Raw genomic sequence first — 24,498 nt, forward strand, 5'->3', positions numbered from 1 at the left:
CAATGGTGAGAGTTGAGACTCAGTATTACTATTTCTTCACCAATATCCCAGTGAACGACAGTAGATTTTGGAAAGATTTCCATGCAATGTGTTCCAAACAGGGTACTTCAATGTATACAGCATACATGTAGTGAGATCAATCAATCTCTGACTTGAGGCACAGTGCGAGTCATTTCTAGAGCCAGCCACAGAGCAGCTGTGGAGTCGTGAATACGTCTCTCATAAACATTGAGAGCTTCATATCTGCATTTTGAAGACATGGCCCAAAAACCACCTATGCAGCGCAATAGAACGACGGGCAGAAAATTTACTCGAACGGATTTGATGATGTTCTCAATAAGAGAATCGATATGAGCTCTGTAACCAAAGATGGAGAGAAGTCTATGCTCTGGATGTGAATCCTCCAAACCGTAGGTCGGCTCATATTCATCAGGCAATTCTGGACATATAATCAAGCATTCCATTGCCGCAGTCCATCTTACCAAAAGTGAATGGTAGCCTTTCCCATTCAAATTTCCAAACTGAAACTTTTATGCCCAAACTCTAACGGGTTGCTTGTTCCTCACGGCACGCGTGGCAGGGTCGATTGGGCCTGGCAAATGTGTGATTGTTTGTATCCGAAGTGGGCATACGGCCAAGTCACGTTCTAAGTGCAGCAGGAGCCCCAAGGCACCCTTTTTGAAGACGTACGGCCTTTTGTTCGCTTGGCCCCCCGTTCACTGCCATGGTAAGCCGGGGAGTGAATAGGCCTTCTAGGACACTTCACTGCTACAAGAGCTACGGAGGCGCCACGCGAGTTTGAAGCGGATAAAATGGTGAAATTGCACTATGTGCCGTTTGAAATGGTTGCAAGATTGCAAAATTCCTCATTAGTTTTCTTCTTTTTTCAAAATATCTAATCCGTTATCACGTTTGGCGAAACGGACCGACTCGGCCCCAAACCTCCAAGAAATCAAGAGTTTGATAATGCCTGGCGCACTGTCCTGTGATGTGCGGAGGAGATGACGAAGGCTATTACATTGAGGTCCTTACTCAGTGGCAGATGTCACGAACTGGTCGCACGATTCTGTTCAGCCGGCGATAGTGTCAAGCTTGGAAGGGATTCTCTGTGTGCATGATCGATTGCAATATAGGCTGTTGTTGTGATGTGTCCAGGAGCTGTTTCGCCCCCTTGGAATCGAGTACCACCTGCCGCATCTGTCACTAGGCCACCCAGGTAGTTAAGGAACTTACCATTCAGCCTATCAGCAGGGCTATAAAAGTTCAGATGATTTTTACGTGACGAAAGCGAATCTTCAGCGGTACTGCCAAGCTGGGAACTACGACCAGCAGTTCTTGACTCTGTCCCCATCTGCCGGATCGATTGTGGAAGATGAGACGCCACGGTTTCATCCTCCTCTGACATGCGCGTGATAGACCACTGACCCCGGTCGTTACTCTCGGATAATAAATTCGACAAGGGATAGCTTTTAGGCACCGGATTGGTGTTCACAGGCGAGCAACCCACACTTGGGTGGGTGAATCAGCAATAGGCAGGCAATCCTATTATGCCCCCCCCCCAAAAAAAAAACTTCTCAACAGCCGTGACCGAGATGGGGGGGGGGGGAATATGAGATGCAGACTTGTTTTGCATGTGCTAGGGAAATCGACTTTTGAAATCGACTCATGACCCCGGGCTTCGATCCTGATTTAGTTCTGCCTAATTCGGGTAAGCATGCCGAACATCACAAGCAGATTGGTTCTCGTCGTGGTGTTGGGCTATCCCGGCCCATATACCGGGCATAGCGTGTAGCGAGAGTGGCTTTCCCGTTGTTCCCATCGTGAGTACAACTTCAGGTCGCATCAAACCGCCCCTCTATTCCGTCTCTAAGGGACGGTGCGACTTCGTCACCGGCTCACAGACGCGATGGGCTGGTTACACGATTGGATGGCACGAGAGACAGACGCAAGGGATGACCCGCAGTATCGTTTAGCCTCGGACGGTATCCACGATGACTTGCCTGCAGTTGAACCTCGAGACGACAAGGGCAACAGAAGGGGCAACGGCGGTAATGGAAACGGGCACAACGGCGGCAGAAGAGGTGACAGCGCCGACGAGCAAGGCGGTGACAAAGACAAGGGAAATGGTGGAGATGGCGATAAGAACAAGAACAGTACGTTTTCTCAAAATCTTTACCACTCAGGTTGTGGATGCTAACTTGTCCAGACGATAATAGAGACGACTGGGGCCACAAAAAGCCGTCAGACGCTTCAAAATCAACAGAGCCACCCTCATCAACCACAACAACTGTAGTCTCCGTCGAGCCTCCAACGACGGTCGTTATTCCTCCGACGACTCTCACTTCCATTCTCACGACGACAACTGAAATTTCAACCATGACTACGCAAACAGGTGGCAGTGCTACTCCCACAAGTTTCACGATTTCCATCACAACTTCAGTCACAGCATCATCTTCATCACCAGTGGTCACCTCACCGTCCACCTCTGTGACACCGACGACAGTACTTCCAACAACACCATCAACTTCTCCTTCTCCAGGGAATCCTGGAGCAATATCGAGCTCAGAACTCTCCACCGGGGCCAAAGCCGGCATCGCAAGTAGGATTTGACCCCCTGTGCAGTTCTCTCAGTGAAACTCGTACTCACCCATTTTAAAGTTGCAGCCCTCTCTGCATTCGCTCTCATCCTCGGGGCGCTCTATCTCTGCTGGAGGCGCGGATCTTCACGCACGAGAAGACCCATCGGTATCCAACCAGAGACCCCCGGAGCGCAAGGCTCTCTGGTCCGAGGAGCCGTCGACATGGCCCAAACTGGACGGCGCAGCGTCGGTGATGGCACGGGCGGCCAAGGGGCAGTGGATACTTCGTCGTGGCGGACGTGGCACCCGTATCGCCCACCGTCGGCTCAGTCGGACACGGCAGCCGCTGCGGCAGACCTGCTGGAACCACCTGCTCCAGCATTCTCGAGATCGAACCAGGACGCGCGCAGGACTCTGAACACTTGGGAGACAAGCTCTGAGCCCGACTCGCCGGCGGCTGACCGGTTCTCTGCGACCGCGCTGGCTACATACCTATCGCCTGCGCCGACACGCCCGAGGCGTATTGGTGGCTCGACACAGGTCTGAGTCATAAAGGTATTGAATGGCGATGGCGTTAAATGACAATTTAGTTAGACAATATAGCATGTATATATGTAGTACTGTATGGAAATGGATCTATTTAATCTACTTCCAGCCTTCATTCTCGTTGCAGAGTTTCAAAATTTATACCCATGTTTAGAAGAACTGAAGTCAGGGAAACCACCAAATTCCAAAATTGTATAATAATCAACGATAGTAAGATAACAGTTGGGCCATGTTGAATCCAATGATTAAATGACAATTTACTGGTTATCAAAACTCAGCATTGACACAGCTTCACTTGTACCTGGGCAATTTAAGTCCTTACTGGCCATTCCAGTATGGCCTTGGAGTTTGGTTCGTAATTGCAAAGGATGAGTGTGAAATATGATGAGTTGGGAAGAACGATGACTTGCGAACTATGATGAACTGCGAAGACGAAGGAGTTGTGAATTACGGTGAATTGTGAACGATGATGAATCGCAAAACAATACGTTATCTATTACTGCTGAGAACCAGAAGTCAGGTCTGCCCTGGTTACAACATCAGCCAGTTGTGGCATGCTCTCAACATCCACACGCAGGGACGGCAGCTCCGTCCTGAGAAAATATGAGCCTGGCCTCAGGCCATGTCCGTCATGGCCATAGACGACAGTTCACCTTTGATGCTACATGGTGGCTTCTGACACAACACTGCTTTGCAGAAGTAGATTGGATAGTCACTGTCCAAAGCCTTGCAGTGCATAGCGAAAACGACCCTAATTCTCTACACTACACATTGTGTCTTATCCTACCAGAACAATCATTGCCGTTCCGGTTTAGTGGAGAAACTAAAAGAATACAATGATCTATAGACCACTGCTCAGCCGCGGAGTGGTCGTTTACTAAGACCCACCGCTCGAGCTGGTCCCTACAAACACCACAAGAACCGCCGCATAGGTAGCGGTCGCAACCATAGTCTCAGCATTGGACGCGCGCACCGCAAACGCCAACACCAGCGCGAACACAAGCACCGCCACCGACACCGTGACCAGGCTCGTGTTCTGCGACGGCCCGCCCAGGGTCATGATCAGCATGGGCACGATGAGGAACGCTCCGCCCGCGACGGCCACCAGGAAGCGCGCCAGGCGGTCGACGATCTTGGACGCCTGCATCGGCAGCTTCCCCTCGCGGTACTCCCTCGCGCGCTGCGTGCGCTCCTCGGCCGAGAAGGCCAGCCGGCCCGGCAGGATGCGCATCAGTGTCCGCCGCAGTGGGTGATGGTCGCCTCGGCATCCTCGAAGTAGGCAAAGTGCGACTGGAAAGGGTCGCCGTGGTCGAGGGACGACTTGAAGAAGCGCTGCAGGAGGAGCTTGCGCTTTCGGGCCTCCGAGGTGTCCACTATTTTGTGGTCCTTAAGAAAACGATAGTTCCTGATTGCCTTGCCTGGGTGAGGATCAGTTTCGCCTTGGTCTGTGTAGAAGAGGCTGGGCTGGTTGCTTTTTTCGTACCGTAATTCTGCAGCGTCTCCTGCAAGGTGACAATATCCTCTTCGGGCGCACAATTCGATGCCTGGATTTGACTTTTCAGCCGCACCAGCTTTACTTGTAGCTGAACGAGGTTCAGCCTCTGGAGGAACTCGAATCGCTGGAAGTGAAACTCCTCCTCCTCGTTCAGCGATCGCTTGACATATTCGACATAAGCACGGTCCTCCGCGTCTGTGGCCATGCTCTGTTTATGGGATGCATTAATTTAAGGATCTTGGGCGCATTCTGCCAACATATAACCATGGTAATCTGACAGGTGGAGGTGGATAGTACTACTACTAGTAGGCGAGTTAGCATACGCCCACCCAGCTTCTATAGTACGCCCACCTAGCTTTTAGCGTTGGCCCACCTAGTATAAAGAAAATTAACTGCATTTATATTAAAATTTAAGTACTGCAGGGTTCTTAGTAAGCCAGGGTAGCTATTTTTTAATTTAAGCAATACTTTAAAAATATAAGCCTAAAAAGCCCAGAGAGCCCTAGAGCGCCCAGAGGGCCCCAGAGCTCCCAGAGCCCCTAGAGCCCCCAGAGCCCCCAGAGGGCGCAGAGGGCCGCGAGGGAGCAGAGGGCCGCGAGGGCGCAGAGGGCGCAGAGGGCGTAGAGGGCCGCAGAGGCCGCAGAGGGCGCAGAGGGCGCAGAGGGCGCAGAGGGCGCAGAGGGCGCAGAGGGCGCAGAGGGCGTAGAGGGCCGCAGAGGGCCGCAGAGGGCGCAGAGGGCGCAGAGGGCGCAAAGGGCGTAGGGGGCTGCAGAGGGCGCAGAGGGCTGCAGAGGGCGCAGAGGGCTGCAAAGGGCGTAGAGGGTAAAAGTAACTTTTAAGTTATAAATAAAGAAGTAGCTATAAAACCCCTTTAAGGTAATTATAAAATTATTTTAAGATAATTATAATTATACTTTATTAATAACCTTATAATATTAATATTTTATAATATATATAATTAATTTCTTTATATTAAATAAATTAATATTAAAAGTTAAATAAATATATTATAAAAGTTAAATAAATATATATTAATTCTTAATAAATTATAGCTTATTTAATTATATAATATTTTTATTACTTATATTATTATATATAATCCCTTAATTAAGGTTATATTAATATTATAATTATAATTAAATATTATTTTTAACTTTTATTAACTTTAAAAAGTTAATATATATTTATTTAACTTTTATAATATATTTATTTAACTTTTAATATTAATTTATTTAATATAAGGAAATTAATTATATATATTATAAAATATTAATATTATAAGATTATTAATAAAGCATAATTATAATTATCTTAAAAGGGTTTTATAGCTACCCCTTTATTTATAACTTAAAAGTTACTTTTACCCTTTGCACTCTCTGCAACCCTTTGCGCCCTCTGCAGCCCTCTGCGCCCTTTGCGCCCTCGCGGCCCTCTGCTCCCTCTGGGGGCCTCTGGGGGCTCTGGGGGCTCTGGGCGCTCTGGGCGCTCTGGGCGCTCTGGGGCCCTCTAGGCGCTCTGGGGCCCTCTAGGCGCTCTGGGGCCCTCTAGGCGCTCTGGGGCCCTCTAGGCGCTCTGGGGCCCTCTAGGCGCTCTAAGGCGCTCTAGGCTTTTTAGGCTTATATTTTTAAAGTATTACTTAAATTAAAAAATACCTACCTTAGTTTATTAAAAACCCTGCAATACTTATATTTTAATGCAAATGCAATTAATTTTCTTTATGCTGGGTAGGCCAATGCTAAAAGCTAGGTGGGCGTACTGTAGAAGCTGGGTAGGCATACGCTAACTTACCTAAAGCCATCCACCAAAGACTTTCACATATGACCCTGCAGCATCAACCCCACAAGCCCCAGGAAGCCCGCATCGAGGGCGACATCAAGACATTGCATCAGGCGACCGGTACTCAAGCAACGACGGGTCTCCAGTATCACAACGCGAATCTTCAATAGAGTCTGCTCTGAACGGACTCCGCACACTCTTTGAATTGACCGAAAAGAAGGCAGGTGGCCTCAAGCGGGAACTGAGGCTACGAAAATACCTGCTGCGGATCAGCCCTTCACGATCAGCTCGTAGCAAGATTGAGGGTCTAAACGATGTTATTACTGCTTTAGAACTTGTAAAGCGGGATGTTGTAAGCGCTGAGCGCAAGCTGGAGGGCTACATCGAGACAGAACGGAGGGCCGGATCCTACACTATTGGTGAACACTTAGCGCTACCAACAACTGCACTGCCTATCTCTGCTTGCATGACTTGCTGATGGTTTCTAAAGATCACCGAGACGACATTATAGACCTGTATGATGATTTCAAAGGAACTCTTGTTTTTGACAAGAAGGCCGTTATTGCATCGCCTGAACGAGTGCGTACATTACACCGAAGGCTTGGCGAGTTGGTTGGGCGTCTGGAAGAGTGGGCAGATAATAGGTAACTTCGTTGTCGATGTCGCCTATATGCACTCAAGAGCATCCTGTTACTTCTAAGGATGTGCTAAACACCAATGGAATCTACATTCACATGATGTTCAATGTGTGAGCTTGCTTGCTTGCTTGCGGTGAGTGACTGGATGGATGCTCGGATGATATTGACATACATCAGCGAGTGAAGCCAACCATTCACTTGTCTGGGGTTTCTGGGATCTAAAGACTTAAAACCGCAAGCTTCTTGTGGATTTGTCGAACTTTGACCTTTGACCTTCCACCTTCTTGAAACAACTCTTTTGCACCTGCACACCAGTCAACAACCAAACCATCTCCAGTGCAAATCGACAACCATCCATCATGAAGTACATCAGCCTGATCATCGCCGCCTTGATGGGCGTCTCTTTCTTCCTGGCTGTGAGTCACGCCTCTGGGGGATATTCTTAGTCGGTGGATGCAACCAAAGATCAGAACTAATTGAAGGCACAGGCACCAACCTTTGCGAACGACATCATGGAGGGCCCCACGGGCAACTACACCATGGCGGACGTCAAGTGGGAGGTTCCCATCAGCCCCGATCGCACCGACACGGTCACCGGCACAGTTGAGGACGTCACCCGACACCTTCAGGTCCTTGCTCCCGAGATCCTCCAAGCCATCAACACTTCCGCCCCGGGTCTCGAGGCCCCCACCAGCGACCCCGTCCCATTCGGTGGTGCCTTGGTCAAGACTCCTGCGCCAAACGAAGTCAAGTGCGAGGTCTTCAACTTCCGCGCGGATGCCCAGGCAATCCACAGCGGCATTTTATACCTCAGTAAACTCTCCGGCAAGCCATCGAACGGCCCTGTGAGCCCCCACCATTCCTGAAGATTTCTGGCTTTTGGTAACCAGGTCGGATCATGTTTGCTAACACACACACACCCACCAAGAACTCATGCGGCCGGGTGAGCTGCTCCTACGACTCGGCCATTTATTGGTGCAACGACGTAGGTCTCCAAACGATCCATAACAATCTCCGTCCCCCACCCAAAGCCTGCCTACCTCTCCGTCTGGCAGGATTATTTACTGACATGCCTTGGCTTGGCAGAACTCCGACACCTACACCTTGGACAGCTGGAGCATGGTTGCCGACGGTGCCCAGGCAGTGATGAATGCCTGCGGCCCGGGCGTTAACCACAACAAGTTCAATGGGGTGTCGCTTTACGATGGCGGTTGGAAGGTCGAGGTGTATTTTGAGAGCTGTTAGAGGGAGGGCGGGGATACCGAGGAGTGACACACTTGATTCTCTCGCATTTTCCCTAGAGGGAGTAATGGCAGTGCGCAGAGTTTGCCCATAGGAGGCACTAAATGACTACTTTTGGCGACATGCGTCGTTTTCTCTCAAGATGAGAGCGATGTGTTCAACCACGGATTGCTCAAGTGTACATCCAGACTCAGTCCTACCTCCGTGGCGCTCCCTTCAAACTATTGTACCTAGAATGAAATCCATGGCCATGTTGATGCCGCAACGCGGTAGTATCCAAGCCCAAACACGGACGCACAACAGCGTCGAACTTGGACTCGACCGTGACTACTGACGGCCATTGGTCTGGAAGCGTAATGCAGTCTGAACTAGCGGCGTGTCCTTGTGCTGACGGGCGTGCCAAGAGGACTGATCGCCGTAGTTTCGAGAAGGTGTCATCATGCTTGCGCTGGCAAGAGTTCTTGTTGGTATTTTACTCGACTTGTAGAACAACGAACGGACTAGTCCATCCCATTTCTACACATTGGGGAACGGACCGGATGATCTACAACTCGTCCGGTGTCCCGTCCGAAACATCTGCAAGACCAGCAACATGCTGCTGAATGTAGACCTCACCTCCACGGCCGTCATCGCCAAGGTCCCGTACATGTCGACTGTTTTTGCCGACGGGGAAGGCGCGCCTTCCCGTGTCGACATTTGTCCGCCATCCAGCAGCCTGCGTGACTTCTTCTACCAAGCGCAGAAGCGCAAGGTCGCTCCCTGCGGTGTTCATTAGCATCCAGGGAGTAGCACTTGGGCACGGGGCCATTCCCTTGGTGAACGTACCTCTGGCGCCCATCAACGACACACTGACGGGCCTGTACTCTAGTGTTTCAGTCACGCGGGACTTGTAGGGAAGCTGCGCGACTGTGGCGAGTCGTTGTCAGCCGTCAATGCTGCCTGTATCCGAAATTGGATGTCGCACTCACATGGTACAACTATCTGGGGTGTGCCCAGAATCGGTGATAAGAGTCTGATACCAATGCCCTCAAGGGATTCGGGTTCACTGGACCGTAATTAGAACCCAAGAATAATCCAGAACAACGTGGGCCGTGATAGATCCGGCAATGCCCAGATAAAAACTGTCCCCCGTATGTGGTTGCCAACCTACCTCGGGGGCTCGTCTTGGTATTTCTGCCCAGCGATGCCAGCTGGCAGTATCATGATATCATCAGATCCGCTGCTTAGGGGCATGACAGTCTCATCAAACCATGTCCTGAACGTGTCGAGGCGGTCGAGATACTCGTCGTAATCGTCGTTCGTAACACTCTCTCCGACGTCCCTAGCACATAAAGTCAGCTTCACGGCCAGTATGAACATGGTCAGAAAAGGCAGAAGACACACATACCATCGGTAGCGAGGAGACGCCTCAACAAAGGGCTCGCGGCCAACGGCATCGCTATAATCAGCCCTGAACTCATCAAATTTGTGGTAGTAATCGTGGCACAATGACCAGAAAGGTGCCTGTGATCAGGTCAGCGAGGCCCTTCACGGTCAAGTCGCACACAGATTGGCGAGACTTGCCTTCTTCAAATATTCCTGCAAAGGCACACTTGCTGAAGAGCCTGAAGGAGGCTGGTCGTCCCACAGTCGCGCTATATCCACTTCGGTCCTTTTGATATCCAGGCGGGCTTCCAAGTTCTGCATAAATTCTTCAACCAGTTTCTGATGCTTTGCATCGGAGAGGGGAAAGTAGTCAGTAGGGTAAATGACTCGACGAGGCGGCTTTATGTTTTCATCCGAGACTGCAAAGCTGTGTTTTGCTACAGATACTAGGTCGTCCAAGCGACGGCCAAACACTCCGACGGTATCATATCTCCTGAAAAGGCACCTGATCAGTTATTTTGTTTGAAATATGCTCGTTGTTAGACATGCTCACTCTGAACTGATCTTAACGCCCTCTAGGGACGCTGAGTCGAATGATGACCGAATAGCATGCAGCCCATGGTCTGCAGCTGGGTCCCGGACACCTCCGTCGGCTACATGAGGAGACGGCGACAGTCAGCGAGGAATGGCCGACGACAGCAGCATAGTGTCAAGACAACTTACAATCTCCACCAACGGCAAAATCGAGCCACCGGTAACCGGCAAGGGATGCTGCGGCTCCTGCGGAGCTACCGGACGCTTGGTGATAGCGATCGCCCCTCGGGTTCACGGGTGGATGGTGGTCAACCCATTGCAGCCCGGTCGAGAACTGGGTCGTCTTCGTCTTGCCCACCACGACGGCGCCCAGGTCGAGCAGCTTCTTGACGTACGCGGCGGAAGTGTCGGCAGCGGGGTACAGCTGCGACCATGCCCGACTAGATAGTGTCGTCTTTGCACCCTTTACGTCGAATGAGTCTGTAAGCGAGACGCGTTTCCCAGCCAGCGGTCTCTTTGAGGTAGGCTTGTGATAAAACCGGCTGGGCACTGGGATGGTCTTGGAGACACCATCTGAGGACAGCGGTGCGACGGCTTGGAAGCTGGTACGGATGGTTAGACGGGAGGTCTCTCATATGTGGTGGTATGGAGCGGGTGGTGGAATACCTCTGAGGGTCAAAAGGGCTGTCTGGCAATAGGCCGAAGGTGAAGGCATCGAGGTCGTCAGGGTGGAGCCGCCAAGCCTGGTGCAGGTTCTGCCCGCTCAGGAAATATGGCCCAGATGGTAAGAGGTCCCTATCTTCACACGTATCAAGTCCATTTGTCAGGTGATATACCGTGAAAGGGCAGTCTAGGGAAGTCTGTATGTCAGATGCACTAGCATAAGCACCACGCAGATGCGAGCCAGACCCGGACGGTTTGACGACTATGATGCCGGTGAACTCATCGGTGCAGACATCGTCGTTATCAACGAGATACTGCAGAGTCCTGCCGAGCTTCTCTGGGCCGGCGTTGACCTCCTCCTCGCTCAGGACGACGACGGGGATGATCTGGTCCGCCCTCACGCTCTCCTCAACGCTGCCCTGCCTTCTGTCAGCGGTGCTGCGGATGAGACATGACGAGATGGAAGTTTGGTTCGTACCAGGATTTGAGGATGCACGAGGTAGTCAATACCTGCCACAATACAGGTTATCAGGTGCTTCAATGCCATTTTCGAGTTGGCGGCTCGGATCGTTGTTGACGTGATCCCCGTCCGAAGGCGGTCCCTACAGGCCAGGCGTTTTCAGGGTCTTGGGTTGGCATAAGATTCGCTGACAGGGCCTCAAATCCGGTTGGTTTGGCTGCCAGGGTAGCTGTCCTTCAGGCCCACACCTCTGCGATTTGGACCAAGATCTATCTTGGCTTGCTGGACCCCTCACAGACATGGATTCATCCTGTCCTCTGATCTTATTGACCCTCGAGTCACTTTTCTCCGGCGACACACCGCAAACCCTGTCTCAGCTGCTGCATCCCATGCCATCAAATGCATTCATCGCCTACATTGCCATCCCCAGATCACCCCAAGACAGTGAGTTATGCCATTCCGGAGGGTTAGGAAGACCTCCCGTGTGTCTCATCCCAGAACGCCTCGCAAGCAGCCTCTTGTTAGCTGTGCTTGGTTTCTGCAGGGTGACGTCGCCACACACACCTCGTGTCGACACTAAAAATGGACGGGCGGCGACCCACCCGCCTGCCCGCCCAAGGGTGACATTCGAGGAGCTGCTGCAACGGCAAAAACAAGCCTGCACATCTCAGTCCGATCAGGATACTTGGAGGCTCGTTTAGAGTTTTGTCACCAAATGCTCCGATCAGCCCTGCAGCGTCGCATGTCGCATGTCTGCCCTCTTCACACGAGGGGGGCAAAGCTACGGTTTCCTCTCCCTCTCCGGAGGACTTGGAATAAAGCAAATCATGTAGCAGTCCCCAGGCTGCCAGCTTATCGGCCATTCCAGTCCTTCGCAAGGCTCGCTTTCGTCGTCATAGCTGAAGGCTTCAGGGTCCTGGCCGCATTCCTCCCAGCGAACGGACAGTAGTGTATGTGGGTGGGTGCAAGTATGTGCCGGGTGGCTGTTCGGTCAGCAGGGGCCGCCAATCACACGGGTCAGAGAGGCGGTTACGAGGGTGTGCATCGCAGGCGTTCGCATGGATTAAACCTGGTTTTGTGGTGCATCCGGCCGGATCGTCCTTGCCTTGGCCTTGCGTCGCCGGACATAGCCCAATGCCGCTGCCCTCTCGGAGTATCGATGAGTGAGATCTCTGATCATAAATATGTTCCACATCCTCACCTGTGCGCTCACCCGGGCCCACGTTTTTCTCTGATCTATCATCTACTCTCTCCTCGCACCACGTTGAGAACCCATTTTACGACAGGTCTCACTGGATTTACTAGCTATATATCCGTCAGACTACACCTCTCTGTGCTTCAGTTCCATTCAAAATGTGCTTCGGAATTACGCCACAGAGGAAGAAGAATTACTACTACCGGGAGGAAGTAGTACCGGCGACGAGATACCACCACCACCACAGCCATCACCACCCGGCAAGAGCAAGCTACCACAGCCACACCTCGCGACACTCCCACTACGGCCACAGCCCACGGGCTAGCTACCACAGCCACCATAGCGGCCCCGTGGTGTATGAGAAGCGAACATCCCGGCGTTATGTATGAGATTCGGACCAATGACAGCCAACTGGATGTTAAGACACCACCATTACCTTTGGACGCACGATGCATCGGTGCGGGACCATGGTCATCATTGATTGGAGAAGACCGCGCCCCAGGACATGAATAATTGCATCCGGAATTGTAATGCAATCAATAATACAGAGAAAGCATGGCCTAGCATCTACTCCGGGTCGGATTCGTCGCATGGTATCGGGGGGACCAAGGCCGGGGTAGCGGCAGAGGCACTTATGTCAAGACTTCGAGATTACATGGGAGAGGCAAAGAATTATCTGGTGGTGTTGGCGGCGACGTGATGGGGAAAACGCGCGGCTCAAGGCATGGCGTTGTGCAGCCTCTCTTAGTCCATTTTACAACTGTATAGTTATCAGCTGCAAGAATAACTTTGTTTTTAGACCAGCCAAAATTATAACCGGACAGTGACTGCTCGTGACTGCTCGTGACTGCTCTCAGTAATGGGCACACGAGTGATCGACAGCGTAGGCACGTGCCGATGAGTCCAGCAAGGCTCCACCTTGCCTGGCCTCCTCTGCCACCGCGAGGTGAAGAAAAGTCCATCATGAACTCACGCCTGTGAAGTTCCTGTTGTAAGCCGGCGGTTTTTTGTGCTCCTCGTGTCCGGCCTATCTACGGTATCGACTTTACGTATCCATGGGAGGCTCGTGTGAACCCAGGCCTAGACCCAACCGAAGCCCACATCGACGACCGATGTTTATGACACTTTTCTGGGACGTGATTGGTGCAAGGGGGAGGATAGGCATGGCGTGGTGACCGCTCCCCGACTTTTGCATACGAGGGACCAATAGCACGACGCCGGTCTCAGCCCGTGTGGAGGCTGTCGTGCACTTGCTCGGTTATTAGATTTGAAATAGATCCGTGCCAGGTAGAGGAAACGTCTCTTGATCCTCGGGTACAACCTGGGCAATCACTCGCTGTTTATCAGCTGTTGGAGGGAAAGAGTGTCCCATTGGGTAGACTTGGAGCCTGTTAATGTGTGAGTTGGTTGATGCAAAGGCAACAAGTCAAGTAACCGCTCCTGAGTCAATTTTAAGAGCCGCTTTGCAATACTTCTGCGGCCGGTAGATCAATTCCTTCTTTTTCCCTTGTACTTTTCGAGTTGGTGAGGTCTCATTGCTCTCAGATGGTAAAACTAGAAGGCTTGTGCCAGTGGCTTTAGTCTCGACCGAGGACTGACCGGTTCATACTAATATCAATAGAGTCCATATCTAAGTAATGACTCGTATAGCTAGCGTAAAGTGTGCAATAACACAGGACCTGCCTTCAACCCTCTTAACCAACATGTTGAAAAGTCTAGCTTCACTTCCATTCCCAAACGACACGATAATTCCTACCAAAGCAGCTACCATTTCAGTCTTTGACGCAATTATACGTCAGCCTTCCACCATTAACCAGACCTAAGATGCGGTTCTTCGCCCCCTTGGCCTCCATACTCGTTCTCGCTGGCTCTATTGACATAGCAACTGGCGAAGCCACTTGTTCTAGGTCCAAAGGACTGATTCGTTATTTTTACTATGTACAAATCCACAACGTAAACGAAAACATCAGTGATTTATGCGGGAGCCTCTGGCACGAACTCGACGACTTTTCCGGTTGTGTCGTCTCAATGCCCCACGGTTGCGGACCCTTGCCGGGCGTTAACACAACACTCGGATGGGAGTTTCATGCCAGCTTATTCTGCAAGCCGTGGATGGTTGAGAAGGCATTCTGGCGTGCAACCAACAACGGGTGGGGGGAGGTCCACTGCCGAGACAATTAGGCAATAAACCGAGCGGTCATATCTTCTGGGGCACTTGCGGAAGGCCACGATATCATTTCGGTACGACTGTTCGGTCATCCCGCCCTCATCCCTCGCCGAGACCAATCGACACGCTTCACACTTTCTATCTGCCTCCGACTTTTGATCACGCAGCCTTGCAGTTCGCACTCGCCCAAAGCTTGCTCGCGCCTGGCGGACCTCAGGGGTTATAATCATTGGTGACTGCCACAAAGTCGTCAATGGCACTACTCCACTCCTTTCTCACAAGAAGACAAGGCGTCCATCCCAAATCAACCAGAGATGAGGATGGATTGAGGCTCTCTAACGTCCACAAAGATAGAAATGATGAATCGTCTACACCCGAAAAGTCTCTTTCATACTGCAGAGCAACGGCATGGTCTGGCGTCCGGGGTTATGAGCAATCAGGACATGCTGAGTTGGGAAACTCTCGACAGGAGTCAGTCCACACCGCTGTGCAATTACGGTCTTTTCTCTATCAAATGTCTACAGATAATCAATAAGCTGCACTCTCCTTAAAATCGCTTCTCCTTGCACACCAAACTGCGTAACGTGACCCCGTAGCTCTGATCAGAGCCCGATTGGTCACTTTTCTCATTGTTTCCCTTATGTTTCCCTTCTTTCATCACTTTTACCTTGGCCCACCGCTCAGCTGCTAGGTGCCCCGGAGAACTGGGAGAGCAAGGTGGGCGACTGCAGGCAGTTCCCATGAGCGGTCTAAAGATCTGGTATGTACTGTAGTGTGATAAAGTGGTTGCAGCCGAGGGAAGGAGCGGCATGGGAGACGGGACAGGGGACCCCTCCTGACAGCTCCAAGGGTTCTCTGCATGACGTCAGTGGCTTGACGCCTCTGTCTTTCGAACCCGGCAACCCGCTGGACGCTTTCTTCCTGACTTTGCTCGATTAGGTCAAACCTCGACCTGACCATCGTGGAACGATGCCGCTATTGTCGAGACACAATGGAGGGGGGCAAAGGGGGGCGATCTAAGACACCACTGTCAGCGATGACGGCTGCATGGCCGCTGGCCGCTTGCCGCTTTTGCTCATCAATGCCATAAATGCCATGTCCAATATCCGATATAACTTTCAATGGACCTGCATGGCGCCGCGTCCCCTGCTCGATGTCGTGCATTCCAATCGTGACTTTCCGCCATCACATCATCGCGTTGTCGTCCACTTCAGCCACTGCGGCTGACCTGTCCCGATTCTCTGGTTCGACATCTCTCTAGCTTAAAGACTCCCTTGACCCCGCCTGCCCCTCGGAGAAAGTGTGATCGCATTGTGCCTCCTCAGTCACTGCCTCTTTAATATTTCCCGGAACATATTATCCGCTCAACTCAGGCTTGACACTGCCTGATATAAGCAGCAGCACAAATCAGAACGACTACGGAAGGAGGGACTTTCCGTCACATAACAAGCTAACAGAGCAGCCCAGCATCTCCGGAGTTCTTCAGCCTCGACTAGACGATGTGAGTTGACTCAAATCCCACCATCCTCCTTATACCAGATCGAATTCGAAAGCATGCCAATGTGGTCGCGCAAAAGCTCATCACGTAGCTCAGAGTGGTCCAATAGAAGCTCCGAATCAGGCTACAACACCCGAACAGCGGGCAAGATGTGAGTTATGCGCCACTCCCCGATCTACGGATCGCATCTCCAGTTCCAGATGTCCCCAAATCCTTCAACTACGACCTGGTCCACGCGTGTACTGAGCATACTGAAGGCACCGCAATCTTTCCATCCGCTCCGGCAAGAGCAGCGGCGCCACCGGCTCGTCCTCCGGCGGCGGCGGCGGCGGGGGGTCCCACCGCGTGGGCTTCTCGCTGTCCTCGCTGCGCGGCTCCATCCAGCCGGAGCTGTCGCGCAAGCTGTACCAGCTGATCAAGACGTCCAACAAAGTCATCAGCGCGCACGAGGCCGCCGGCAAGGAGCGCGTCAGCATCGCGACGCAGCTGTCCGAGTGGGGCGAGCAGACGGGCGACGAGGCCATCAGCGACGTCAGCGACAAGGTCGGCGTCATCCTCAGCGAGATCGGCGAGCAGGAGGACAACTACGCCCACGCCCTCGACGACGCGCGGGGGTCCATGAAGCAGATCCGCAACACCGAGAAGAGCGTCCAGCCCAGCCGCGACGGGAAGCGCAAGGTCGCGGATGAGATCGCCAAGATCAAGTCCAAGGAGCCCGAGAGCGCCAGGCTTGTCGTCCTCGAGCAGGAGCTCGTCAGGGCCGAGGCGGAGAACTTGGTTGCCGAGGCCCAGTTGACGAATATCGTGAGTGTCTACCGCCGTATCGCCCTGTTCTTGTCATTCACAGCATGCTTGTAAAGACGGGAACCCCCTTCGTGGGGTGCCAGAAAGCTGACGACGTTCCGTTGCACTAGACCCGTCAGAAGCTCAAGGAATCCTACGACGCCGAGTTCCTCGCCACGATTGAGCGGGCCGAGAAGCAGATCATCCTGGCCCGCCACGGCCGCCGCCTCCTTCAGCTTCTGGACGACGGTGCCGTCGTTCCAGGAGACGAGCGCCAGCCCTACACCCACAGCGCCCAGGCCCGCCAGATCCTGAACGACGCCGAAGACGACCTCCGTGACTGGCAGCCCGAGCCCGAGGACCAGCACCTCGGGTCCCACCAGCACGAAACGATCCACGACCAGAAGCAGTCCGCCGAGCTCAGCAGCCCGACAACCGTCTCGAGCGGTGGTGAGCTGAGCCCCCGGGAGACCACGCACGGTGGCATTGCGCAGAATGTATCTGGAAATACGGGTGGTGAGGTGGCAGAGCCCGCCTCGACCGCCCAACCTCAAGGTGAGCCCGCGTCCGCGAAGAGAGGAGCAGCAGGTGGTGGGGGTCGGGGAGGCGATAGTAGAGTCAATGGCGGGGCCTACGGTTACCGCCGAGGAGCCTCAGACGCTGAGATCGAACCACAGTCACCGCAACAGCAGCTTGAGGGAAGCACCATAGTCACGGCTGGCAGCCCTGTCAGCTCCGTGGGCGGGTGGAGGCACCACGATGGTGGCGTCCTGAGGAACAAGCAGTCCGGCCTGGCATTTTGAGATACCAGATTGATGGAGCACAGCAGAAGGCAAACGGGATGCTTCGGTAAATATCATGTTAGCAATGGGTTTATGATTGGTATGGATGATCTCGCTCTGCGCTTTGGGTATTTTCATTGGTTGGGAACATAGTTAGCGATGGGCGTACACGTTTGTTTGGAGCTTGAGGTTGGTTAGGATATTCATTCTGTGTCTTTGAGTACAGCACCACGAATGGAGAAACAGAGCTTGGAACTCAAGGAAGGCAGTGAGGGACCAGCAAATTGCAGTACATAGAAGCCTCAACGTCTGTTAAAATGTGACACCACTGCATGCGTTGGGTGCATAAGCCTTGCAATATGTTCAAGTTTAAAGTCTGAGTCACTGGAAGGATGCAATTACGAACCAAGCCAGTAACGGTAGAAATCCGACACATGGTCTTAAGAAATACTACCGTATGGAAAGAATGAGAACGGGTCCAAAAGATGGACATGGACAGGTCGGTTGCGTTTTATCTTACCAGCTGTACTTGTTCTTACAGCCGGTGTCAAGGCCTCAGAACAGACTTCTATTCATACAGAGTAGAACAGGTATAGTTAGGGGTGGTTGAATGCAAGCAGAGTGAACAGGTATATGCAGTAGCAGAGCATCATAGGAGTGATTTATTTGCAAGATGTGTGACGGTACGGCACTTATTTACTGTTAGGTATTTCTAATTGCGATTGGAAATTACTGGTCTTTTAGCCGAGTGGTTTCTTACGCCAGCAGTCAATAAATCGTCTCAAGATGAAGCATGATTAAACTTGATCCTCTCCCTTCTTCAGACCCCCAGGAGCTCTAAATCTCTCGTTTTGTGTGAATCATGGTAGTATTCATGAGGCTTTCTCATAGCTAAAGTATAGTAACGTAGTTTTAGATACTAGATGGTTATCCCTCATTCTAGTGTGCACCCCTTCCTTATCCAACAAACATTCCCAACAAGAGAACACTGGCAAATCTCTCTCCTGTGATGTTAAGTCCACATCCTTTCGCATCGTCTGCCTGGCTGCGAGCTTCTCCAAATTCTGGACTAGTCCTCTCAAGCCCCGGTTTTCCAGCAACCTCTTTGGTCGATATCTTGTGGGAAATACCCCGAGCAGTATCTCCATACTCTGAACTGCTGGGAGAACTTCCACGACAAGTTCCCCAAGTAGCCGCGCGAGAAACCGTGGACGCAGTATCGTCACACATTTGCTTGAAAGCCTCCATTGCGGCTTTCGAAGACTCAGGCTGGGAAGGCGTGATTCTCAGGATAGCCGGATCGGATACTGGTGCCTCTGCCCATATCCCTGAGCTGACCACGCCACAACGCACTACATCGAGGTCAGCAATATCCAATGGAGTTCCCAACTGTTTCATGATTCTGACCTCCAGTCGTATTGTTACTCGTCAAGTCTCCCAGTGAGACTTCACGTGTCGGGACGCCCTCGAAGCGATTGAAAATATCGAGGCAAAATGAACGTGGAATTGGTGGTGGTTGATCAGGAGGCCCAGGATTTGTTGCCTTGGATCTCCACGCCTCTATCCGCTCTTTTAGCTCAGCGGAAATGTGCACGCGACACAAATCACCAGGCGAAGTTCCACTACCTAGCAGCTTCACACAGTCTATTCCGCCATCTCTTTCGTCGATGACAAGTGGCCGTTGACTACTCTCATCCAATGCGCCTGCTAGGGCCAACGATTCTGCCCTGGCTGGTGTTGTCGCGTGGCGTGTATATCCACCAGCCTTCTTGTCAGTATTTGGTGAACACTCGAGCCCCTTGTAGAGGCATCGATCACACTTCTGTGGCCAATCCCTTTCTGGCGGCGTGCACTTTGGTGGCTTTCGTTAGCCCCTCTGGATGCAGGTACCATGTTATAGGCGTGAGTGCATACCCTCTTCTTGTCTCTGCGGCAGCATGTACATTTACTATAGTTGAGACGTTGTCTCTTCGGTTGCTGCTCCATGGCTGGCGTGTCCAGAAATCAGGAAGTGTTGCGGTGTTGCGACGTCGCAGTGTCGCAATTCTCTGCACTATTCGGAAGAAGATACGGGCCCGGAGCTCAACTGGGCTTATATGTAATTTCCTGGGTCAGCACACACACATAGCTCACATCCACGTACATAGGCTGCTGAGCAGCGGTTGTCTCCTACTTAGTCTACATGATGCGGTGAAACACAACCGCCACCAGCGTACCGGCTTTCAGAGGGTAACTTGGCCAGACTAGACCGCTTTTAGAGACCCATGAATGCCTGTCTGTCCACACTTGCAGGTTGAAGCCAATGACATCCGCGCTTGCGTTGTCACGTTACTAAAAACCAGTAGCAGTATGGCACTCACCGCAGTGTCGTAGTGTCGCAGTGTCGCAGTTACCGGGCCCGTCGCAGTTGTCGGACTCCTCGCAGTTGTCACACTACCGTCGGCCCCCATACCTAGCAAAGTGTCCGCGCTTTCGCAACCATCGAATTCTTATAGTCATCGACAGAGAAGTCGGATATTATTTTGAGTCCACCTTTTTGACCTCGCAGAAATCTGACCGCGAGTCGAATGGGTGTCTGGTGCACTGCCTTTTTGCCCGCCTCTGCTTACTCCTCAAGTCGGGGTCCGGGTCGGAGTCTTCGACGAAGGAGGCAGGACGCGTTGCGTGTTGATGCTGGTGCCAGGCGTTCTGGCCGAACTCATTGGTATTAAACCCGTCACAACCGACACTCAAGCACATAAACTCTTGTGCCTTCCTTTTCCCACAGTTGATTTTCCGTATTCTTTTACCAGAACTCGAAGGGTCTGTCTTGAAAGTGAAGGTTGCAGGACCCACCTCGCCTGCGACCAGCACGGGGCTCAATGCTCACCAGCCATAGAGACCTGACAGTCCTCTTACATCTGCCAGTATCGTGCGCAGAGTTGACTTGTGAAATTCTTTTGGTATCCTCTTGTCACATCTCCCCCTAGATTGCACGTGTTCTTGGATTAGCTGGTTGTGTGCCTAGTGGAGCTGATTAAAGCTGGCAAGACACAACGGCCTTTTTAACGATAGTGGTTTGTGAGTACTTTTCAACCAATTGTGTGCACCCCAACTTGATTGTAGCTTCGAGTACTCTTGGAATCTCTTTTCTCGTTGTGGAAACTTTCCCATACTACAAGAACGGAAACACTTTGGAGAACTGATTCTCCATTTGCACTACTCAAAGTACACACCAAATTTTCTCTAGTATAGTAGTCTTTGTTGTTATTTATAATCCTATTGCCATTGGCATTCCTCGGCGCGACCATAATCAAGGACCTCGCAAAATAGGTTGACTTGTTGCACAGCTGAACAAATGCTTGCACCCGACGCTATTGTGTCAATCGCTATCGGCCTACCGTCTATTTTCATTGCGTTCTTGGGGCTTCGGATAGCATATCAGACACTAGGACGAGACAGACGAATAGGGAGGCAGATGCCATTAGAACGACCCAGCAACCACTGGGGATCCTTTTCAACGTTGGGTTCCTCGACAATTGTACTACCCCGGCAGCCTGATAGGGTATACTACGTCTGATTGATGTCTCTAGTCACATATGGATGGAAACGAGACAATGCCATGCACAGTGGGGACCAATTGTTAAGAACAGTGAGTGCGCAAAACTTGGAAGACAATAGAACCGCAACTGCTGTGGGTTCCCGCACGCAAGCCTCATCCGCGACTCGTTATTTTATTGCTGGGCGGTTCTCGGACTACGCTGATGGGCATGCCACAGGCTGTACGAAACCGTGTTTTAAGATCTCCTGGACATAGATACTAGCAAAAACGCTTCAGAATTGGGCTCTTCAAAGTCTTCCTTCTAGTTTAATCAGTGTCGACGTGACGAGTTAATGCTTCCAACTTGGAGTTAGTTGAAAAATATTGAAATTTGAAGTACACCGTTTCTCCCACAAATGGGAGTCAGCGTACGCCCACCCAGCTTCCACAGTACGCCCACCCAGCTTTCAACGTTAGCCCACCCAATATAAAGAAAATTAGCTGCATTTGCATTAAAATGCAGGTACTATGGGGTTTTTAATAAGCTAAGGTAATTATTTTTTAATTTAAGTAATACTTTAAAAATATAAGCTTAAAAGACTTAAAAGGCTTAAAAGGCTTAAAAGGGCGTAAAAGGTAGCAAAGGCGTTAAAAGGTGGCAAAGGTGATAAAAGGCGGCAGAGGTGATAAAAGGCATAAAAGGGCATAAAGGGCATAAAGGGCATAAAGGGCATAGAGGGCGTAAAGGGCATAAAGGGCATAAAGGGCATAAAGGGCATAAAGGGCATAAAGGGCATAAAGGGCATAAAGGGCATAAAGGGCATAAAGGGCATAAAGGGCATAAAGGGCATAAAGGGCATAAAGGGCATAAAGGGCATAAAGGGCATAAAGGGCATAAAGGGCATAAAGGGCATAAAGGGCATAAAGGGCATAAAGGGCATAAAGGGCGTTAAAGGGCAAGGGTAAAAGGCAAAGGGCAAAAGTAAACTTTAAGTTATAAATAAAGGGGTAGCTATAAAACCCCTTTAAAATAACTATAAAACCCCTTTAAGATAACTATAAGATCCCTTTAAAATAGTTATAGCTTTGCTAACTTTAAAACCCCGCAATACCCACATTTTAGTGTAAATACAGCTAATTTTCTTTATACTAGGTGGGCCAACGCTGAAAGCTGGGTGGGCGTACTGTGGAAGCTGGGTGGGCGTACGCTGACTCCACAAATGGCAGTGAGGGGTGCAGAGTCCCCTACGTAGTAACGCACGGGCCAAGTGGAGCTTCGGTATGGACAAGGGTAGCTCGACCCTTGCATGAGCTTATCCAATTCCAACATCGTCAGATCGCGAAATTCAATCCACATCCCGTCCGTCACCATCCTCGCTGGTTGAGACGACATGGACGTGCTTCTCCGACGGTCTGCTTCCAGCTATCTCTGTCGACGCTGCTTTCGGCAGGCTGGAAAGTCACTCAGGCGCTCCTACGCCAGCACGGCTGGACAGCCAGACATCTATGATGTCGTGTGTGTGGGAGGCGGTCCTGCAGGCCTCAGCTTGCTCACTGCCCTGCGTAAGGAAAACACTGCACGATATGCCATCATCCACATTTTACTAATACCCGTCACAACAGGCGCGAACCCCGTCACATCCGGCCTCCGAGTAGCCCTTATCGAGGCGCAGGACCTGTCAAAAACCCGCCAGTGGAAGCTCCCTCCGGACCGCTTCTCGAACCGATGCAGCTCCCTGACGCCGACGTCCGCTGACTTCTTCGAGAATATCGGGGCATGGAAGCACTTCAAGCAGGAAAGGATACGGCCATACCACGAGATGCAGGTCTGGGACGGCGTCTCGGATGCGCGCATCGAGTTTGACTGGGGCGGCGGCCCCGGCCAGACTATCGCATACATGATCGAGAACCTCAACATAACGTCCGGCCTCCTCGGCCGCCTTGACGAGTTGGGCGGGGTATCTGTGTTCGACAATACGAGGGTAGAGGGTATCACATTCGGTGAGGAGAAGGACGGACTGAACCTGTCCGAGTGGCCAGTCATCCAGCTGGCGAACGGTCAGCGGCTCTGGGCGAGGCTCTTGGTTGGCGCAGATGGTGCCAACAGTCCTGTCAGGTCCTTCGCCGGCATTGAAGCACGAGGCTGGGACTACGGAAGACACGGTGTTGTTGCGACTCTTCAACTCGAGGGTGAAGGCTGGGGTGGCGAGAACACGAAGATCGCATACCAACGATTCCTGCCCACGGGGCCTGTTGCCATGCTGCCCATGCCCGGGAATTACTCGACACTCGTGTGGTCGACGACTCCGGATCGAGCTTCGCGGCTGAAGAGCCTGTCTGCTGCGGACTTTGCTGCTACGGTCAACGCTGCCTTCCGCTTGAGCCCCGTGGATCTGGACTACCTCCATAGTCAAGGTTCTGGCCAGGTGGACGAGGTCTCGTGGCGTTCGCAACATACTTCGGTCCAACCAAAGGCCATCCCTCAGCCTGTAGTCGGAGTTCAAGAAGGCACAGTAGCGTCCTTCCCCCTCAAGCTGCGCCACGCTGATACTTACATCGGCGAGCGGGTCGCGCTCGTGGGTGACGCTGCCCACACCATCCACCCACTAGCCGGTCAGGGTCTCAACCAGGGACAGGGAGACATCCAGAGCCTAGCCAAGACCATCGAGTACGCCGTCAGTCACGGACAAGATATTGGAACGCAACTGTCGCTGGAATCGTACAATGCCGAGAGGTACGCTGCAAACCATGTGATCCTGGGTGTCTGCGATAAGCTACATAAACTTTATTCGGTCGGGAGCGGACCCCTGGTGCCTCTGCGGTCCCTTGGTCTCAGCGCTGTCAACGCCATGAGGCCAGTGAAGGACTTTTTTATGAGCCAGGCCGCTGGTCATGGTCTGAAGCTGTAGCGGTTCTAGTCTGCTTTGACGGCCTCTGAAATGAATACTGGTCAATCTACCTACATACCTAGGCCCGCCATGAATCACAATGACCGCTCTGCTCCTTTCAGTCTTTTATGAGTTGGTGATTGCTATTACCTACCTCTGCGGATACAGAAATCCCAGGTTCCCGAGCCATTCCAGCGCCGTCTCCTTCCCACTGCAATGTTTGAAATGGCGTTATACTTCATAGTGTCTGTTACGAGACCGTAACTCTCACTCCCTTTGAACCAAATGGGGGCATGGGAAACAGCAGGCCATGGATTGCTGTTATGTCTCTCAAACACGTGTCGAACAAGTTGAAGACCGGGGCGTC

At 51.8% G+C, this 24,498-nt stretch overlaps 7 protein-coding genes across 7 annotated transcripts; 4 read left to right on the forward strand and 3 right to left on the reverse strand.

Moving 5' to 3' along the window:
* Positions 1-1,906: 1,906 nt before the first annotated feature.
* Positions 1,907-3,125, forward strand: INS49_007986 (uncharacterized protein; the record flags this gene model as incomplete). The annotated part of the gene is made up of 2 exons (XM_043168731.1): positions 1,907-2,153; positions 2,776-3,125. The coding sequence occupies 2 exons, from the start codon at positions 1,907-1,909 to the stop codon at positions 3,123-3,125; spliced, it is 597 nt and encodes a 198-aa protein (XP_043026411.1).
* Positions 3,126-3,621: 496 nt separating this feature from the next.
* Positions 3,622-4,272, reverse strand: INS49_007987 (uncharacterized protein; the record flags this gene model as incomplete). The annotated part of the gene is made up of 2 exons (XM_043168732.1): positions 3,622-3,652; positions 4,037-4,272. 2 exons carry the CDS (start codon positions 4,270-4,272, stop codon positions 3,622-3,624), a joined length of 267 nt encoding a protein of 88 aa, XP_043026412.1.
* Positions 4,273-4,355: 83 nt separating this feature from the next.
* Positions 4,356-4,825, reverse strand: INS49_007988 (uncharacterized protein; the record flags this gene model as incomplete). The annotated part of the gene is made up of 2 exons (XM_043168733.1): positions 4,356-4,543; positions 4,609-4,825. 2 exons carry the CDS (start codon positions 4,823-4,825, stop codon positions 4,356-4,358), a joined length of 405 nt encoding a protein of 134 aa, XP_043026413.1.
* Positions 4,826-7,393: 2,568 nt separating this feature from the next.
* Positions 7,394-8,279, forward strand: INS49_007989 (uncharacterized protein; the record flags this gene model as incomplete). The annotated part of the gene is made up of 4 exons (XM_043168734.1): positions 7,394-7,450; positions 7,523-7,879; positions 7,963-8,019; positions 8,121-8,279. The coding sequence occupies 4 exons, from the start codon at positions 7,394-7,396 to the stop codon at positions 8,277-8,279; spliced, it is 630 nt and encodes a 209-aa protein (XP_043026414.1).
* A 541-nt stretch (positions 8,280-8,820) lies between these two features.
* Positions 8,821-11,385, reverse strand: INS49_007990 (uncharacterized protein; the record flags this gene model as incomplete). The annotated part of the gene is made up of 10 exons (XM_043168735.1): positions 8,821-9,035; positions 9,102-9,182; positions 9,245-9,321; positions 9,427-9,597; positions 9,664-9,779; positions 10,122-10,134; positions 10,195-10,294; positions 10,365-10,777; positions 10,842-11,257; positions 11,317-11,385. The coding sequence occupies 10 exons, from the start codon at positions 11,383-11,385 to the stop codon at positions 8,821-8,823; spliced, it is 1,671 nt and encodes a 556-aa protein (XP_043026415.1).
* Positions 11,386-16,214: 4,829 nt separating this feature from the next.
* On the forward strand, positions 16,215-17,744 carry INS49_007991 (uncharacterized protein; the record flags this gene model as incomplete). Its single annotated transcript, XM_043168736.1, has 3 exons — positions 16,215-16,309; positions 16,416-16,962; positions 17,073-17,744. The coding sequence occupies 3 exons, from the start codon at positions 16,215-16,217 to the stop codon at positions 17,742-17,744; spliced, it is 1,314 nt and encodes a 437-aa protein (XP_043026416.1).
* A 4,890-nt stretch (positions 17,745-22,634) lies between these two features.
* INS49_007992 (uncharacterized protein) lies at positions 22,635-24,152 on the forward strand (the record flags this gene model as incomplete). The annotated part of the gene is made up of 2 exons (XM_043168737.1): positions 22,635-22,806; positions 22,867-24,152. 2 exons carry the CDS (start codon positions 22,635-22,637, stop codon positions 24,150-24,152), a joined length of 1,458 nt encoding a protein of 485 aa, XP_043026417.1.
* Positions 24,153-24,498: the final 346 nt, after the last annotated feature.

This window comes from Diaporthe citri (genome assembly GCF_014595645.1).
Source record: "Diaporthe citri strain NFHF-8-4 chromosome Unknown scaffold_3, whole genome shotgun sequence".
NCBI classification, from domain to species: domain Eukaryota; kingdom Fungi; phylum Ascomycota; class Sordariomycetes; order Diaporthales; family Diaporthaceae; genus Diaporthe; species Diaporthe citri.